The sequence below is a fragment of the Bubalus bubalis genome, chromosome 3 (assembly GCF_019923935.1).
Source record: "Bubalus bubalis isolate 160015118507 breed Murrah chromosome 3, NDDB_SH_1, whole genome shotgun sequence".
NCBI classification, from domain to species: domain Eukaryota; kingdom Metazoa; phylum Chordata; class Mammalia; order Artiodactyla; family Bovidae; genus Bubalus; species Bubalus bubalis.
The window spans coordinates 90,318,143-90,338,447 of NC_059159.1; the positions used below are offsets into that span (position 1 = coordinate 90,318,143).

General features: G+C 38.5%; 1 protein-coding gene across 11 annotated transcripts in view; it reads left to right on the forward strand.

Annotated features, from left to right (window-relative positions):
• The window catches only part of BNC2 (basonuclin 2), a 479,630-nt gene that overhangs the window by 160,921 nt on the left and 298,404 nt on the right, over positions 1 to 20,305 (forward strand). For 2 of the 11 annotated variants that reach the window (XM_044939824.2, XM_044939825.2), the window contains exon 1: positions 16,744 to 17,117. The exons of the other annotated variants lie outside the window; for them this stretch is intronic. In XM_044939824.2, the coding sequence (XP_044795759.1) occupies positions 17,115 to 17,117 (3 nt within the window). In that variant the 5' untranslated portion in view covers positions 16,744 to 17,114. Of the gene's footprint in view, positions 1 to 16,743; positions 17,118 to 20,305 lie in introns of those variants that run through there. 11 annotated transcript variants of the gene reach the window in all.

The window sequence follows — 20,305 nt, forward strand, 5'->3', positions numbered from 1 at the left end:
TGAAGACTTAACTGTAGACATCTATTCAAATATAATTCTTCTCATCCATTCTTATCATGTAACGCTAACATTAGGAATTTGGGTAATTGTTAAAATACAGGTTGTAGCACAGGTGCTTGTGTGTTGGCCTGTACTTTGTAAGTCTGTGTAAAACAGGCAGACTTCACTTAACAGGTACTGTCTAATTTGTAATGCAAGGGGAAGGAACGTAGTAGGCCTTATATATGGTGTTTATATACATGTTAAAGCAAATAAAGCAGGCACAAACATATTCTCAGATGGATATGTGGTATAGATTGGTATATATTAAAAAAATCTGTGCACACATTTCAAATTTATTTTCACCATGATACAGTAAGTGACTTTGAACATAGTAGGTGATCATTTTGAAATTATTTTTCTCGTGTTTCTATCATCTGCAAACTGGGCCTGTGTGTCTGTGTATAATCTGTAAGGCCTTAGCAAAAGCTAAGGTGAATCAAGTAACCACAGTCCAAAAACAAATCCCTCAAGGTGTAGCTATGTTATCTATATAATTGTAGGTATTTTTTAATAATCATATTTATGAGTGTATCTTAACGTTCACTGATAAATCCCGTTCCTCATGCGTGGCGTTATGGAAATCTGATTGATGGAGTGACAGGACAGATTTGGGCTCCCACAGCACCACATCCTCCCACTCCTGTGTCAGGGTTAAGAGCCGCGGCAAATCCTCCCTAACTAATTAGATGCTGAGTAAGGCATCTCAGAGAAGTTGGGGCAAAAGTGAATGGGTCACAGCCAAAGCAGGATTGCAAGGACTCCAGTGATAGAGAAAGCATTCGAGTTTGCCAGGTCGTTGTGACACGGGGAGCTGACTCCACGGGAACTGGCCGTTACAGATAGTGAGCTGGCGTCACCCAGTTCCGTGAAAAACACACATTGTAGTGCGTCTCTCTTCCCACCTTGCCTGTCTGACACACCCTTAAAGAAAGTTAGATTGGGCATCTGCCTTTATCAGTCTGCAAAGCTTTCGAGAGGGCTTTTCCTGTAAACATGTATAGCTAATGGCTGTGAAAGGCCAAAGAAGTATTTTCTGAACTTGAGACTTTTGATTATAATGTGTATATGTATCAAAAGGCATGAGACAAGACACTGGAATCTGCCTTTAGCTTGTGTCCACAGTTGGAATCATGGTGTTGGAATTGAACTACGAGTTAACTCCTTTCTTTCCCGTGGAGTGTTGTCAGGGAACTTTTTGGTAACAGGGAGAAGAGAGTGAATTGTGGGGTGACTTTTTCAGTGAGAGAATTTTTTTTTTCCCTGGGAGTCCCTGCTTGTTGCTGTCCAAGGAACATGGAACGTAATGGTTCCAAGATTTCCTTTCACGTGAGGTTTGGAGCCTGGTTTGTTCTGTGGGTGGAATGAATTCTTCACCGTGTGAAAATCCTCTTGTCCCTCTCGTGGTGTGTTTTTGCCGCTACATAACCACGCTTCTCCAGGCCTTGGTCAGAGAGAAGATTGTTTGGGGATCGTAGGAAATGATTGATCTTACCCCTGTCTGCCAAAGCTGATGCCATTTTTATTTCCCGAAAGCAGCTGGCTTCCACATTTTGCTTGGTGATCCTCCATCTACTTAAGAACCAGGGAGAGGAGGGGAAAGAGAGTCAAAAACCCTTTCAAGGAACTTTGACATCTATTTTTAAGCTTTAGAGAAATAAAGGAAAAGAGGCATAATTCAGGCACAGCAGCCTTTCTGTCTTGACATACAAGCAAGACATTGTATCGAAGAGGGAGTTTCTTTTCCTATAAGATAGAATTGTAGACAGGCGCAAAAAATAAGAGGAAAAAACTTTCCGAGTAACTAAAGCTCCAGGAAGTTTTAATATGTGCAGATGACACCCGGGAAATGATGCCTGGGCGGTGACATTCGAGGTACCTCGCCTCCTCACCGAGCATGATCTGTACTGCCTTTTCCCTCCCCAGCTTTAAAAGAAAGTTTTAGAGACTGGAAAAAAAAAATAAAAGTATTGATTCTTTTTTAATTTGTACATTCCCTGTAGGAACCCTAGCAAATTTCATAGTGTACATTCAAACCCTAAGGTGAAAAATTTATGACTGGAGTTCATTTGGTTGAGGGTGGTGTGCGGTGTTCTATTCAAACGCTCTGGATAGCATTTCATGCCACAGAATCAGAGAGCAGGAGAAGAGAAAAAGAGCTGTATCATTTCTTCATTCACACAGCCTTTCTTAATGGAAATGCTTGTGGAAAAACAATGCATTACTCAAACTGGCTAACGTAGAAATCAAATTCTCGGCTTATTAATCATCATTCCAATTAAAAAAAAAGAATTGATCCTTTAACAACAAAATAATATCCTTTTGTTTTTCTTTAATTAAGCCCGTCAGTTTTTTCATTTCTCTCTGTGAAGAAAATGAAAATAATCTTGAACAGTAGGAAGTTACTCATTGTAACAGGGATTCTCCTGAGCATATCTGACATCTTATTTACTCAGTATTTTTGGACTGCAGTCTTATTTTGCTACTGTCTGTAGGGTTTGTGTGTTGTTGCTGGGGGTGGGGAGGGGGGTCGCTTTAAGTCTCATTTCTGTTTGGTTGGCAGCCACTTACTTAATGACCTAAATACATGATTAGGCTGTTTTTTCTTCCTATTCCTGTTCCTATAGACCTATTAATTTTCTTGCTTTATTCTCCTTTCCTTTCTTTTTTCTTTTTCTGGATTTCCCCTTACTTTCACTGGCTCTATTTGCCCTAATAAAAAGGAATTAAAAGGCACCTTCTTGCCAGTACATCACTCTGGCAGAGGGATGGAAAGAGGTGCCACCCTCAGATGTGGGCCTCAGCGTGGAGGTGCTGACAGGAGGACTGTCCTGAGTTCTGCTCTGTAAGGGTTCTTTAAGTCCGGGCGTGATAAAAACATGTAACCAGGGGCCCAGGCTTATCATTCAAAGGCGCTGAAAGGCAGTTCAATTGGATCCTTCGCTGTGGAAGAAAGTATTTAGCTGAAAAGAGATTTTGCTTTTTCTCTTTTTCTTTTTTAAAAGTAATTCTTGGCTTTATCATTCTGTGCAGTTAGATTTACATCTGCACAGGAGAGCGTTTTGTTAGAAGGAAAAACGTCAAGTTTTCCATCAATAGGTTGAAGGTATGACTCTCTGAGACAAACTGCAGTTAATAAGAGTTAACTGAAACGTTGAAGAAAAAAAAAATCAAAGTCATGGCAGGGCTGATATTAATGGATGACAGTATATATTGAAATGGAAAACATGCAGTATACAGCACACAGTGAGGAGGATTCAGTGCTATTTTGTATTTAGTAAATTTTAACCCATTGTCCTACCCAGCTGAGAGACTGTTAAAATGGACAAGGTTCAAAAATATTATTCTACATGGAAAGACATGGCTTCCAGTCCTTGGACCTGCTGTGCTTTTGTGTGACTGTCATGAATTTTTCAACTTTATTAAGGTATCTTTTAGTGGCTATTTGTTCTCTAGACAGATCTTCAGGACTCATAGTTGATGATCAGAGTACCTGAACTGGGAGTTTAAACACAAAAAATCCAGGATAATGAATGTTTTACATGCTGAAAATAATTACATTCAGCTGGCTTAACATAATAACAAACCTAATATTAAAATGAGAACCTCTATCTAGGGTTTTCAAAATGTTTTTTTTTTTTTTTTTTTTTTTTCCCTTCCATTAACATTTAAGCAAGAAAAATTTCATGGGGTTAAATCATTAGGAGGACTCTTCGGGCACCTAAGTCAGGCATAGGTAAAGCTGCCCACTCCTGTGCCCTCTCCCAGTGCCGGAGAACAGGGGACATGACTGGAAGGCCAAGTGCAAGAAATGGGGCAATAAGTATACAATGACTGTATTCAGGAAGACACCTCCTTGTTGACCTCACATCAGAACCTAACTCAAGAGCTAGGTAGGATCTGTAGAGCCTATCTAATATTGCATTTCTTTTTTAGGTATTCATATTAGAATACCAGAATGTACCAAAACCAAAGCCCTGCTCTAGACTTTGTGGGAAGACTTCCTGTAAGACCCCCACATGGTCGTGCGTCTGTATGTGGTGTACAGACAGGCAGGAAGTGGATACCTGTCCTTCTGTTGGCTGTGGGAATTAAGTGATTCATTCTTAGGTTTGTTGGGGATTTATCAGTGGCTGCCTCAAATGCAGTGAGCATATGGATGGCTCACCTTAAAAAGGAATTCCCCTTCTTAGGAATGTCATTTAAATGATTCCTTAGTTTGTACCCTTTTGGCTTCTTGAAGGTAGCTTTTTGGTGAAGCTCTTTGTCATTCATTGGGAAAGAGCTGGATTGATTCTTACTTTGTGACTTGCCCATTTTTAACCAGTGGAAAACTATAGTTACCCTCAAATGAGTTAGAACCAAGCTCAGATAGAGATACCAAGATTAGACTCTGACCCAAACTTCAAATGTCTCATCATTTTCCTTCCCAATCATTTCTTTGTTTTCTTGGACAACTTTGGAAACTATTCACGGGACTGAATCAATCTTAAGATATCTTACCAATCCTATTGTCTGTTAAACGGAGTTCATTGTGAAAAAGAATTTTTCCATTTGACTCTTTTTTTTTTTGACATTTATTATAAATGAAGTAGGAAGGGATCGAAAGAGAAGTCCAACATCTGGGAGAACTTGTTTCAGTAGCTAGCCTGGGAGCCTGAACCCTAGCTTCATACAGGTGAGATGTGTTATGGGAATAAAAGCCTTGTGCATTTAATGAACCCCGCCTGCCTGTCAGCTTGGTTTTTCATGCACCATTGTTGTTCAAATAAGAAAAAGAGAATGTTCACAGCCTGTGGTGAGATTAGAGTAATGAAAATGAAGTGCTAATCTGTCAATAGCAAGCATATCTCATATACTGCTTCCTGGGCCACATTTATGCGTGTGTAATATATTCCAGGTTTTCTCATGACCAGGGAAGTTTGGATGCTCGTTATATTAAAAACACCCTTTTGGTTAAAAGTGAGAAGTTGGTAATTTTACCTTGGGCAAATAGTTATTTTTAATAATTTCTTCATAAACCAACTGCCGCCTGTCTTCTGCGTATGCGGATGATCCACTATTCTTTATGTGCTAGTGTTCCGGTACTTTGGGTCTCTCTCTTCTTCCTTTTTTTTTTTTTAACAAATGCAAAGTGTTGAAATAGCCTTAGCATAAGCCTAGTTTGAGGTTCGATTTCCTAGAAATCGGTGATTCATAGGAAGAAGGAAGGAGTTAAGTGAATGTAATGCTTCATCCCTATATAATACAGATTAAATATTATTAAACATTCATTATCTCATACTTTTTTTTTTTGTCTTGACACAGTAAAATGCAAACAAAAATAACCAAATCAGGAATCTTCTAGAACTCTTATATGTATTTGCAGTCAGCTGCCATGATGTGAGCCCGAGGAGAAAAGCTTAAAACTTTGGTCATCATGAATGGGAATTAACTATGTTTTTTCCATAAAATTCCCCTTTCTAAGATATTATAGTAGGTAAATCAACATGAATGTAGTGAATTATACTTTTCCTAGAATTGTTTTAATTTTTGTTTTTATCAGTTTACTCAATTATTTGAGAAATTAAATTTTTTCCCAAAATGATACTCTTAAAGAAAAAAGAGAGTAAATTTAATCTTAGATTATAACAAGATGTTTTAAAGAAAATCTGAACATTTACATGTATGCTACCCATGGGGTCATCTCTTTTAAGAAGCGTTTTATGAGATGGTTTCAGAAGAAGTGTAAAAGGTGTGGGGAGAGGTAAATTAATAATTGAGTTCCAGGTGTCTGCTGCTAATTGCTCAAAATTCAAGCATAATTGATATTAAGGAAAAATGCTTCCCAAAAGGAATATATAACATTGTTGTTCAGCTTTTGGGTATAAGACTTTATTTATGGAGCTCATACTTTGGGCATTTTCTCTTTTTCTATTCAAATAGGTGTTAAGGAATTCAGTATGATTGTTATGATTTTGTAAACTGTTTACTTAAAGTTGTTCGGTTGTTAAGAATCAAGAGAATTTGGGGATTAATGTCTAATTGTGAAGTAAATTTGGCATGTGTTCAAGGGTTACTTTCTTAAGGTGAGAATGGAAGAAAAGCACCTCTTTTAGGAAGGAAACACCTAATTAAAAAAATAATCTTTCAAGAATGTGGTCCAGTGATGAAACATAACTTGGAAACACTCTATGAAAGTTGATTTACATTTTCTTCTTTTTAATAAGTTGGAATATGGCTAGTCATAGCATATTTAATACATTCTGAACTGTATAGTACTTCAGAGGTAGTCTGTTGATATTCTTGGATGAAGGAAAAAGATACCTTCCTCTGTTAAATAGGGTATTTCTAATTTGTTTGTAAAAGCTATTAATGGATAGAAGTACTGACTTCTTGTGGTTGATTGGAAATAGAGAAATAGATTTTCTCCTTGAAATTACTTGCAGTTAAGGGAAAAAGCAAAATAGATGTGCCTTGTAACTGTCATAGACATCTGCTTTTAGGTAATCATTTTTAAAGAAATATGCCATGACTTTTGGGGTCATTCAAACCTGCAATAATGTCTATTTAATATAAGTATAAATGTCAGGTTGTGGCATACATGTGGAGCCAGTAAAGACGAATATTTCCTGTGATAATATTCATGCATCCTAAATGTTGACTTTTGAAATTTACCTTGAAGATGTATTCTATTTTCACATTAGGGTCAGTTTTCACTTAAGTACAGGATCGTTCTAGAAAGGAAGTACAGAAGTGTTAACATGTGAAGGACCAATATGGATGTAGATCCGAATAACAGCATTGACTTGAGCATCTTTGCTGGGCTTCAGGGAAGAATGTGGTTGATTGAAAACCAGTGTAAATGTTTTGTTGAACCACTGTTTAAGATGAGATCATCAGTTTTGGATTTGCTTAATTTTTTTTTTAATTATGAAAAGCAGTTTGCTTGGCACTTAATGTTTGATTGAACAAGTGTATTTTGAAAAATCTACCCACCATCTTATATTATGCAAACCCATGAAATAAGAAAGAGAAGATACCCTTCTTTTCTTCCACAAACTCTTTTAACCCTCTTTGGAGTTGTATGTCTTTTTAAAGCTCAAGTTGCCCAAAAGGGCCACGAGGAAGTAAGGTAGTAATAAGCAAGAGGAGTGAATCTGATGGGGACTGCAGTGCTTCAGAAGGACCTTGTGTCAACCACCGTGAGGTTTCAGCTCCCCAGCTCCAGACAGTTGTTGTCAGGTGGGGATGCAGGCCCCGTGTTGTGAGATCCTTCTCTTCTCTCTCTCTCTCCCTTTTTTTAATGGGAAGTCAGGAATCCAGATTTTTATGTGGACTCCCCTGATTTTTAAATCTTGGCAACCTTTTCAAATATTTTTAAAAGTGTGTGGTCCAAACAAAACTCATCTGTAGGCTTTATTCAGCCTAGTGACTGCCAGATAGAAACCTCTGTTTTAGATAGTATTTTAATGGATGAAGATAATAGTTTCATTGCATGTGAACATTCATCTTGGGAATTCCCCACTGGGATGAACCAAATTCTTCATTTTTTTTTAACAATTAAAAAAAAAAGGTTTAGTAAATATATTTCTGGTGCTGATAGTTTTGATGTATAGCTTTTCTTCTTGTGATCCACATACAAAGAAAAATCAAATGTGAGCAAAACAAAAAATAGAAGCTTTTAATAAAAGTTGAAAAGGAAGAATTTTACAATCTGGGGAAAAAAGGGGAGATTTCTAAGTTTGGAAAAGAATTCCATGATTTGTGTCAGTAACTGATGTAGATGAAAAGTTGAATTCAACTATAAAGAGCTTTTTTATCTCACCTTTAAGTAGTGGATCGTTGGCCCTGAATCTTTGCGGGATTGCAGTAATTTACCAGGCAATTGACTATGATGTCACGGGGAGCAGATGAACCACAAGGGGAAAACTTCCCTATGCTAGTTCATACAAGGCCAATATTGTATACAAGCTTCTAGAAAACATCATTTATGTTGTATAAGATATGTTTTCAATGCTTGTGTAAATTTTTTGAAGGGGCTCTTGAAGATAAAATAATCTATTTATAGTTGAATTTCTCTAGGCAAATCAGATATCAGCATTTTCAACAGAACTGGTAATTAATTGGTTTGAATTTCAAATTGAAGGTCATCCTGTTATTGATTTTCGTGGGAACAGGAAACAACATCTTGTTAAAATGATCTGCAAATGGTGCCTCCGTGTGCCTAGTTTCCGTCTAGGGTCTTGTTGAACAGCATCAACGTCAGTGTCGGGCTCCAATCAGAAGGGAGTCACTGCTGATATAAACATAACAAGCTGTTGGTTTGCTTCCAAAACATCAGAGAAGAGCTGAGCTGGAACAGAGACCAGAGAGTAACAGTTTGTTTTATATAGTAAGTCAGGTATTTTAACTCAAGTGACTTGTGCGAATTGTTACGAAGCATCTGTCAGTATGTCAGAATGATGTTGGTACGCCATGTTCAAGAAGTTCAGCGTCAACACAATTGTGACTTACCAGTTTTAGAAGCCTTTCAACTAGGAATTAGATAAAATAATCTTTAATACTGGGGAGGGAAGCATTGCCATAAAGAGGGTGGTGAAGAATGGAGGATAAAAGAATATACTCCTTTAGATGCTCTTCCTTTTTATAAAATCACATTTTTGTCTTGCATTTTAGAAGCAGTTTTATTGTTGCATGTGCCAGGCTGTTTTAAAGCAGTCCTTTCTTTCTCCCTGTGTTTATACTTCTTGCAAATGGTGTAATGTGAGGGTAACATGAACTAGGTGGGTGGCAAACATGATGCCTTTCTAAACCGAAGTAAGTATTTTAATTTGAGCTATGCGAAACAAGTTGGAAAGTGCAGCTTCTTCTTAGGGTTCAAAGTAAAATTCTTAATAAAAAAAAAGGGTGGGGGGAGGAGGGGGAGCCTTCCATTTTAAATACCCTGGAGCTGTGAATGCAGTTATTTCCAGGTTGACTTCATTTTGTGTAGGCATGACAGTGGCACCAACCATCTGCGTTAAGCCTTAACATTCCACAAAGCCATTTCAAGTTTATTATGAACTGCAAAGTCTGCTCATCCCTAAGAGAATATCAAGTTTGAGCATGCCACTCTGCCATAGTCACAGTCAACTTTCTTCAATCAAGAAGTGACTTTCTTGAGTCAAAAAGGCTGACTTTCCTACGGGTGATCCAGTCTTTGAGTCCAGTGCAGTCATCTCTCTGATTGTTGCCCTCCTGAGTCGCTAATCTGTCTTGTTAGCAGTGGTTGGAAAGTACCCCCAAATAAGGCTGGACTCCTCACAATTTGTTTAAAGCTTTACAATGAGGTTAGCATTCTTTTTCAGCTTTACTTCTAGAGCTCAGGTCATTGATCCTATTTTACCAGTTCCCAGTTGGAGTTTCATTACAGGTTTTAGAAACATAGGGGAGTGTGGCGGAAGATGCTGATGCTTCCCAATGCTGTCCCAATTCTTGCTAGTTTCTACGCTTCAGATGGCTACTAGTGCTTTGGGAAAGAATATGGGGCTGTTCAGCCTGATCTCTTGGTGTTTAGCATCTCTTTTTAGGGAAAGGAATTCTTCATTTCCTTTATGTAAAATGCCTACCCTTTTGGAGGCTCCTGGTCTTTAGTTCCTACCTCACTTAATAAACCACCCCTGTCCATAGTACCATGCATCTCAGAGATGGAACTTGACGGACTAGTCAGCATTGCAAAGGTCACCCTAAAGCTATTGGCAGCATACACTGCCCTTTGTTGCTCAGTGATTATAAAGCTACCTTAGCAGTTAACTGGATGGATTTCACTGAGCTGCTTTTCCCAAATACCAAATTATCCATTTCTTATAAACACCTGATCGAATGCCCAGTCACAAGCTGTCTCAAGTATATTTTCAAAAGATATCTTTAACAATACTTGAAATATCAGTGCTTTGGCCACCAGAAGGGGTAGTGTCCATTGCATTGTTTTGCTTCAGTGAAAATATTTCTAAATTATTTGAGAGTTTTTGCAGTATCTAAAATGATAATGTTTCAACAAATTAGAAAATTAAAGGTGTTCCCCAAAGTTTCCTTACATTACAGCTTGTCTTCTGTTAGTGTAGCAGTATTTAAAATCATGTTGTTAATTGACTGTTTTTTAAGAGAAATGCTATAAAACTGTATTTCCTTTCATGTTATTTCCCATGAATATAAAATATGGAAAGAGCTCTTTTGGTTTTAGGTAATAACTTTAAACAGTATAAAACTGGGTTTCACCATATTTTGAGTATTCAAATGCACTTCACAGTTTTCTTACTGAAATATTAGTTCAATTCTATTCAGAATTATAGAGGAATAACTAATAAATGATCAAGCTAGGCAGGGGAACTGCACTTGAGACTTGAGTTTTGTATTTTGCATGCTTGCATTGGTTTTGTGATACCAGTACAATCTTGATATACTTTCTAGTACACAGGTAGCATCTTTGCCTTAGCGGTCATTTAAATAAAGATGAGTAAAGAGTAAATAATTACCTTTACATGATGCATGTACTTTGGACTAACTTCTCTCTCAAATATGTGATTTGCCATATATTCTTACACCCTCCAGTTCTGTTTGGTCCTTGTTGGATTGGGTAAGCAATTTAGGCATTTAAAATTTCTTCTTCTTTGGTTTCAAAGCGAGTAAGTAAAGGTGCAGAGAAATCCCTTCAGTTTACCTTTCAGTATCTTTGAACCAAGCAAATTCTGTCCTACCTTCCTGTCATGCCTCCATTCAGTTTCTCTTTGAGCTGAATACGCACATCTATAGCAGACTATATTCCCCCCCTCTCTCCAAAATAATAGGATGGAATCAGCATTCAAATAGCTTTTGTTGCAAAAATTCAACAATCAAAGGAAGGGAACCAAACAAAAATGATTTAAAATAAGATGATGAACATGAAGTTCAGGTACTGAACAGTCAGTATCTGAAAGCAAAGTATGGTGATAAGAGTTTTGTGTTGCAGGTTCTTAAGACTTAAGCGTTTGTTGAAAAGACTCTTTTTCTTTAACCCAGAGGTATGTTTATCTTAGAATAATAATCATTTCATGCTGTTCATTTTTTTTTCTAGCTGACCCATTCTCCAGACCTTTTAAAAAAAACTTTTCTAAGTGGATGTAAATTCCATTTTAATTAGACCAGTGCAATCTAATACTGCAACTAGCCAGGAATGGAAGAAACATGCTGGAAGTTAATACAACCCAAATCAGCCATAGCCAGATAATTCCCCTGATCTTTGTAACAACCCCCTTCCCCACCTCCACCATGAAATGACCCTGTTGTTCTGGAGTTGCAACAAGACATTTAAGGTTCATTTAAAAAAATGATCGTCCTTTACAGGATTCTTTGCTCTTGCATTTCTCTTTCTTTCCCTTGCCACACAGCTGTCATTGGTATAGGAGAGAGGTTGGGGGGAGGGGAAGAGGAGGAAGCCCTGTTCAAATCGTGTCACGTAGCACTAATTCATCTGCTCTCATTAGAGGGAGCGAGGGACAGCAGTGATGGCCAAGAGCTGCACTCCACACATGACACGCGAACAGTTTGGGGAATAGAAAATTGCTTTCTCAGGAAGCCCAGCCAATTAAGGACTTGACCATATTGAATGTCAAGTGTTAATTTAGGTTTTTCTTCATTTTCCCAGTAGTAATGCGGGTCCTGTGATGAGCAAATACATGTCAAGTAAAAGTTGATTGCATGAAGGACCCGGGTATTATATGTCACTGACAAGTCACAAATGTACTGAAGTCTTTTAACCCCTTAGGTGGGTGTGGTGGGGGAGGGGAAGGGGAGAGGATTAATGTTACCATAATGATAAGAATAGATAGTTTATGTGGGGGTGGCATGGTTGGGACAGACAATAATGGTAATTCATGCAAAAACCAGGGATAGGACAAATCCTACTCTGAGGGCATAGAAGCCCTTGAAAAGCATATAATACGATCCTCTGCTGTTGCAGACATGGTACTCAGAATATATAGTCTGTTTTAAGATTATATGAAAAGGGAAAGTAATGTACTCTATGGTCTTGACCTAGGAAATTCCTTATTAATTATCTCCTTTGAAGGAAAGAAAACATTCGTTAAGTAATCACACTCTTTTGGGCATTTTAATCCTTTGGCTCAGTGCAGCTGTCAAATTTCCAGTATTTATAATTTCAGTTTCGAATCAAATACTCATTTAAAGAAGTAGCTGTGTAATAGCAGAGATGCAAAACATGAGACCAAAAGAACGTTTGTTTTCCATCTCGAGGATCTCTGGAGGGTGGTGTTTAGCCAATAGAAACTGGTAGAAGGTCAGTCATTGTCTTTCATTTCTTTTGGTGCCCAAGTGTAGAAAGGAAGAGATTCAAGCTTCAGTGAGTGAGGTAACTTTGCCTTTTTTAACCTGAATGTTGCAGGTTGCCCATCATGTATAGCATCTCATTTCCATTCATCAGCATTCATTTACATGTGAATGTCCTGAAAATAAGAGAATATCTGTTTCTATTGCAGTTGTACTGGTAGCAAATAAAAATATCTGCTCACTTTAAAACAGTGCTGTGTGTGTGTCATTTAAACAATCTTAAAGTGAAACTCAGAGCAGTTACAATCTGGTCATTTTCTTCCCTTTTTATGTAATAATCACGTGTCCCCTTCATATCTTTAAGGCTGTCACCTTAATTCAATCCTTTCTTGAAATTTACTCTCTTCTATTTATTCCACAGTTTGCCTTTGTGTCTTGAAAGTGCCTGCACTCTGAAGACTTAAGTCTGATAGTGCTTTAAATTTGGCAGCAAAAAGTATTAAGCCTTTCTCTCAGGTTAGGAGCTGTGCTATCATTAAATTAAAAGTTGGTTAAATTTACATTAAAGAACAGTTAGGAAACAATTCCAAGAATCTGATGTCTAATAAAATAGATTTTTTTCTTAAGAAAGAAACATTAGGCTCTTAAATGCTGGGATGTAATGTCAGTTCTTTTACATCTCCCCTCCCTGTCTCAAAACTAACCAAATAAAATAAACTAGCCCTCCCTTCCCTTCCTATGTTGATAAGCTCTGTCTATGGGACTCTGGTGGCATTTCAAAAGTACTGTTTAATTACACTCTGATTGTCAGCAGCTTCTCTTCCGCTGGGTGTGCTGAGAGACTTAAGTAAGTTTCCGTAAAGTAAATTCTGATGATGGCAGCTCGGGGTTGCTGATTCAAGTTATTCCTTCTCTTCTGTGTCACTTTTGACGGATGGTACCTAATGCAATCAGCCACAGGCCCACAAAGCCTCTCCTTGGGTTTTGTTAGTAACTGGACCAGGGGTTCCCCTCCTCCTCAGATCTTGCCTTCAGATGTTCACTCCTTCCTGCCCCCCTCCCCAACATGTCAGCCCAAATAGGAAAGGGAAAAGAACTGCAGGACTACCCAGGACAGGCTCTTCCGAAACCTCCATCTCCCGGTGGTGCAGTCAGAGCTGCCTCCCTTTGCGTGCCTTTTTGATAAATTTAAGAAGTCAAATCGCTGACACAGATAGATAATCCAAGTGTATAGGGTGAAGAGTTATAAATTAACACATTATTCCCTCTTAATGTGAAATACTTGAGAATGCATTTTCTCAGTCCCCTGACATCTTACCCAGTGAGGGCTCGCATTGTACTTTTCAAGTGGCATTGATTTGTTAAAGCGCTGAATTAGCATCTCTGGCCAGCTGCTTGATCCACTGTTGTGTCATGGGGCTCCTATACCTCCTCTCTCCCCAGCCATCTCTTTTTTCCCTTCAGTCCTCCCTTAGCTCTCCCTTTCCATTTTGTTTCTGCCCACCTTGTTCTCTGTCTGTCTGCTCCTTCTCTTTCCTATTGCTTGTGTTTCTTTCAGTCTGGTTTCATCCTTCTGCGTCTCTCTTTTCCTTCCCTCACTATTTCATCTACACACTTCCTTTCTTGTCTCATCTTGTTGCTTCTGAGGGTTGCCCTCACTCAGGGTTAAAGTCTGACTGCCTGTGAGGGTTAAAGTCTGACTGCCTGTAGGGGGTGTGAGGTGGGACACTGGCAGGGACTACTAGGGGTGGATGACTTAGCAAATCCAATAGCTCCAAGTAGACTCTCCTGGAGAACAGATTAACATATGCCTGTTTGTGCTTATCTTAATAAGGGTTGGTGAGAAACATCTCACCTATTTTGCTTGCTAGAAATTAAAAGGTAACTTACAAAACTTTAAAATTTGTATTCCCAAATGCCATTTAACACAGCCTTTGGTTAAGTTAAAGGTAAAGAAAATTATTGATGGTTATCACAGACTTGATCATATGCTTACACCCACACCAAAATATTTCTGCAAAACTTTTGCATTGGTGCAACTTTGTGTAATTCAATAAACTTACTGATAGAACTTTCTTTTCTTACAGGTTGGGTAGTGTTCTGATTCCATTAATTTGGTACCGTTTCATATAAAAACATGACTTCCTTATGGTGCCTCACTGTACCATAGCAGTATTAAGGTTATAAAATTGGTTGACAGTTTTTTTATTTAGAAATAAGGGATGGGTTATTTCTTCTTTTTAGCAGTGTGTCTCAAAGTTCCCGAGGTTTTCAGAGGAACTGCATCACAATTGAGAGGTTTAACATGCTGCATGTGCATGATCACAGACTTTACTTTCTCTAGATAACTGGTCGAAGATGCTTTGAGATCATCTTGTTGATTGATTTGATATGAGCAAAAAAGTGTATCTGCCTGAATTTAAATAGAAATTATCCTCTGTAATTTTAGTTTCATTGCTTTAAGTAGTGCTGTCTACAGTTTTACTAGGCTTCCCACTAGTAACATAAAAATTGGATTTGAATATACTTTGGTAATAAGTCAGATCATTAAAAAAATCAGATATCTTTATTGCTGGATTTTATATACGTTAAAATGACAGTCTGATTTCAGCATTTATATTTTGAAATGGAAATATTTCACATAGGATTTGATAATCTTTGCCTCTCTGTTGGCTTGATTTCCCACCCCCTGTTCCTCAAGTCAATTCCTTTTTTTTTTTTTTTAAATTAATTGCTGTCCTAGCTAGAATTAGCATGGTTTGGCTAAGGTGAAGGGATTAGAATGACTCTTCAAGGCATGATAATGTCTGTTTAAAGAAAAGGAAGAAAAAAAAGTCTTTTAACTGGGGCTTAAAACTAATTCCATCTACTAAGGAGACAAAAATTACGCTAAAGGAGACAATTTGGCTTTATTTTCTGTGCGCATGTTAGCCTGCATAGCAATCATTATTTTGTATTTTAGGGTGTTCTCTGAAGGAAGATGTTCTTTACTTGCTGTAGGAAGGGGATGTGACCTCATTCTAGGAGATTAAGGCTGGAACACCTTTTGCAGGGATAACCACAGTTCACCTGGCTATAGTTCAGGGTCAAGGTCAGGGTCAGGAGGGACTTGCTTCTTAGAATGGCCTCTGAATAGAGTAGAGAGGACAAATTAGAGGACAAGTAGAGCAAGGTTGAAAGTGAAAGTGCCCCATATGAAAATAGTTAAGGATCAGAAAAAGAAAAAAAAATAGAAAAGTAGAAAAATCTGGAAGGCATACTTGAGTAGTGAGAGAGAAGTTGAGGATAGAGGAAAAAAGAGAGGTTGGAGGGACAAACTTATAATATCTTGTAACTTTCAAAATTAATAAAAATCAATACTTTTGTAAATGGCTATACAGTACCAAATTGGCATCACCGCAGAGTCCAAAATTACTTCAAACATTTAAAAACTTTCAGTGTAATTTTTGAGTATTCATTCATTGTACATTTATTTTCTCTTGTTCCTTAGTTTGTTGCTTCTGTTCCTTGGAAGGCAGACAGCTCTGCACAAGTAATAAATCAATACATCTAGAGTTTAAAAAAACAGATAACTAATTTGTTCCTTGTTCCTTGGGTGGTAGTACTTTAACCACATGAAATGGTTAAGTGTGGATGTTTTATTTAGAGTTCAACACTTGAGTTTTTTCTCTAAAATTCTCTGGAGAAATCAGAAAAATTTCTGTTTTTGTATTTTGTAAGTCTAAATGAAATGTCACTTAAATGCAGGAAGAACTGGCAGTTTTGATAAGTTGTCCCCAAAGCAAACCAGCTTGTCAGTAATCACAACCTAATTATGAAGGCAAATACAAAGTTTGTGTTTTAAAAAGTCGCAAGACAAAGGAAAAACCAGAAACAGACCCTTCTCCAGCACCAGGCATAGCCTTCACCCCCCGCCCCCCTTCCACAGGAGCCCTTCCATAGTAGCAGTAATAATAAGAGAGAACCTTTTGGCTTCAGCCCAAGTCCTGTTGAGAGGGAGCCGCCAGTGGCCTGCACCGTGTGTGTCTCTGCAGAAGTGCCAGAGTGACACACGCATCACAAGCCGGTCACAATGCGAGGGGTCAGGGGTCACGTTCAAGAGCAGGGTGTTGCTGGACCCGGCCGAGGAAGCAGAGGTGGCCCTTCTGTGCTCAGTGTGTGGGTCTGTGTACTCCTTTCCCGTCAAAGCTGGCCCGGCAGGGCCAAAAAAGCGGTTCCTTGGCAGGGTTTAATGGCAGGATGATGTAGTCTGTTGTGACTAGTGCATTCCTTTCAGGTTAAACTAGGGAAATGGCATTGTGTTAAAATTCCAAGTCGCATGAATGTTTTATTGCCACAGTGCATTTAGCCCTCTAGGGGAGTGTGTGTGGCGGCGGGTGGGGGCGGGGGAGGCGGGGGGTGGGGGGGGGGGGCTTAGAGACTCAGGAACTATCAGAAGAACACTTCCCTTGGAAAATTTTACCCACCAGCGTGAAGCTGATTTGCTGTGATGGTCACTTAGAAGGGTTTCGCTTTTTCCTAAACTGACTGTTTTAAAAGTCTTGCCATCCGGACAATTACCGGCTGAAGAAAACACGACAGGACACAGGCAAAGAGGTGGCGAGATAGAGAGGAGGAATGCGCCAGAAAGGAGCTGAGCTGCCTTCTTGTATAAACTGCCTGAGAGCGGCAAGGGCCCCCTCCCCGCCCAGTCCCTGTTCCCCCCTTCCCTGGGCTGAGCTTCGCTGTGCGCGGAAGGCCAGGAGCGATCAGTTACCCTTGCACCGCTGACGGCGAGGCCACTGCAGCTCATGGTACCGTATGTTACCAGTCAGCCTCCCTCATTCCTTCTCCCGGGCTGCTTTGGGGGCTGTGTGTGGGCGGTGTTTTTTTTTTTTTTTTTTTTTTTTTTTAAAAAAACCTTTTCTCTCTAATAACGGTTTTTACTAGTCAGAGGGATACAGTTTGGGAATGCAGAAGGACTGAGAGTTTGAAACAAAACAAACTTAAGTATGGCACTTTTTTTTTTTTTTTCCTCTTTTTGGCATTCAGAAGGGAGAAACCAAACCATTCTAGTTCAGTCGCAGCCAAACGTTTCCAGTGTGATTTAAAACCAGGAATTCTGGAAAGAGGGCAGTTTAATTAAGATGCAGGTCATCTGGGCTGCGGATCTTGTAAACAGACTTTTGTACAACCACGTGAGCATCTTTAGGGTTGGAGGGCAGGGCTCAGGTTCTGCCATTGTCTGGGATGTATCCATTTTGCCAATTGCCCCCACCAGTCCCTCTCTGGGGAAAACTAGCCTGGCTCTTCACTGCTCCAATAGTTTGAGGCTTACGTTTACTCCGGGTGTGTATGATTGGACTGGGGTTGTAATTGTGCATGTTGAATGTAGCTGTCTGATGGCTTCGTGATTTGACCTGACTCAGGTTAATTTATAACAGATTAAAATGTGAATGTATGGAATGGCCTCCCGATTTTGCATTGGGACTTTATAGAATATTAATGCATCTGATTTTTTTCCCAGTGAATAAGAGAAATACAAATTGTCTTGGGCTTACCTAAATAAACATATCATCTTAATTTGCATTTTAGGTTTGAATCGCCTGTTGCTCTTCACTTGCAAGCCTTAATACTTGCTTTGATTCCATGTTCTTGTAATGGCTCATTTTTCTCTTCCTTAGTAGTAATTGATGTATAAGACATACATAGAGTTGTGAATGTGTGTGTGCCTGTGTGTACATGCACACTTCAACAACTGCCTCATGAATGCAAGGAAAAACTTTTTACAGTTGTTAAGCCAGGATAGATTCCCACTGATGTTATTTTTTAGAATCTTATGTAACAGAAATTTAAGTTGAGAGTATACTATAAAACAGTAAATTGTGAGTGTGTCTGTGTGCCATATTTATAGAGTTTTGGGTACGTGATTTATGTATTTCTATAAAATGATGGTTTTGTCCGGATAGACCTCCTGAGTTTAATCTGATTAGTGCTGTCCGTAGACGGTTTATTATTTATAAACAGATACATTCATATTGTTTATGGGAGGTCTTAAACCAACATGCAGTCAACTCTATGGCAAAATCAAGATTGATGTGTGGACTTGGCACTTCAAATTTTAGATGAACTCATTAGGTATTTTCACTTACATTCTAGAGACTACTCACTTTAAGAATTCTTTTCAGTGCTGAATGTAACCAAGTGGTAGTGATGGAAGTTTTCTTTTGATGATTTTTGTTTCTAGTTTCCAATTTTAAAGTGCACTTTTCAGAGGAATATTAAACTTAACTTTGTGCTGGATTTCTTTTTCCCTTCTAGCCAGTTTCAAAATTAATTCTTTTTCCTAAAAAGTAGAAAAACTTGTCAACAGTGCCAAATTGAGGGAAAAAAAGTCTGTCGCGTATGCTTAGATTCTCTAACAAAATTTGTTATCCTGATCATGGAAGCAGTTTTTGATTATAAAAAGGATGTTGTGATTGTATCCAAACCCTTTTCAATTCATTAAAATTGCCCCTTCAAAATCCAAGAGGGAGAGAATGGAAATACCCCAGTATCACGTCTCCTTAACATGAAAATTAAAGTTGATTTAGAATTTTTTCCCTAAAAATCAAACTTTTTAAAAATATTAATACTTATTCTTTCAGCATTTTTCTCTCCCCATTGTACCAGCATTATTGTTTGACATTGCAGAACTCTCAGGTGGGGATTGAGAGCTGTGGCGGAGTTAAAAAGATTGGTCCCAGGTTCAGATTCTCATGTTGCCACTTACTTATGATCTTTTGACCTTGGGTGAGTCACTTTATCCCTAACATTTATTTTCTTGTTTTAAAATGGGGGAAAGAACACTTGAAAATTTGTCAGGAAGATGAAATGAGACAACACCCATGAAGTTCAGGCACATAGTAGGTGTTCAGTAAACTCTGTAGATCTTGTTTTTTTGAGCTTGTCTTGAGGCAAGTGTCCTTGGAAAGCTTCTTTTTTTTTTAGGAGGGATAAATTTGAATGCTTTAATTTCACCAAATATCAATAGGAAAGAAGATATTAAGTATTGGCAGACAGCTTTCTTTCTTTTTTTTGAGAATTGCTTTGTATCATCCATTAGTCTTGTGTTTTCGCCACTCTGCAAAATTCTCACTGGGATGACCTTCCTGGATGTCAGAATGATGCTGTTATTTCTGAGATATCAGTTATAGATAACCAAAGACTAGAAGCTAAGCTGGCAAATTCTGTTACATTCTATTTACCTGTGTATCGTCAGTTCTAATCACTCCCTTGAATCAAAGGTGCTTGCTTTATTATCGTTGTTGTTTAGTCGCTAAGTCGTGTATGACTCTTTTGTGACCCAGTGGTCTATAACCTGCCAGGCTTCTCTGTTGATGGAATTTCCCAGGCAAGAATATAGAGTGGGTTACCATTTCCTTCTCTAGGGGATCTTCCCAACCCAGGGATCGAACCTGTGTCTTGTGCATTGGCAGGCAGATTCTTGACTGCTGAGCCACTTTGGAAGCCCACTCATTATGGTTAGCACTTGGTAATAGAGCTGGAAGTTCCATTATACAGGTACCCTGGTCTCTGTCCCTGGCTTTGTGAATGTGCACTTGTATTCATGGAATCAGGGTCACACTAAAGCAAATAGCATTTACACCTTTTGGTAGAACTAAACGAAAGAGTATAGCAAGGCACCTATATGTATATTGGGGCAGTATTTTATCTTCATTTACAGTCTTGCACTTTGCCTTAAGTGTAGTTAAGGGCTTGGGAACTATTTGTTGAGCAGAATGTGCTGCTCTTACTGTCTTTTAATCCTGGATTATGTTTTTATCAAAAGTAATTGTGTTATGTGTAGTGCATTAATATTGTCATAGATGGTCTTTGATTAGCATTGTTAGTTTGCCTGACATTTCATTTCTTTTAGCCAACACTTGTTTGAATGTACTGTATCTTTAGATCTAAAATAAATATTTGGTTTAGTGTTCACTTTCACCTATTGCTAAGAGTA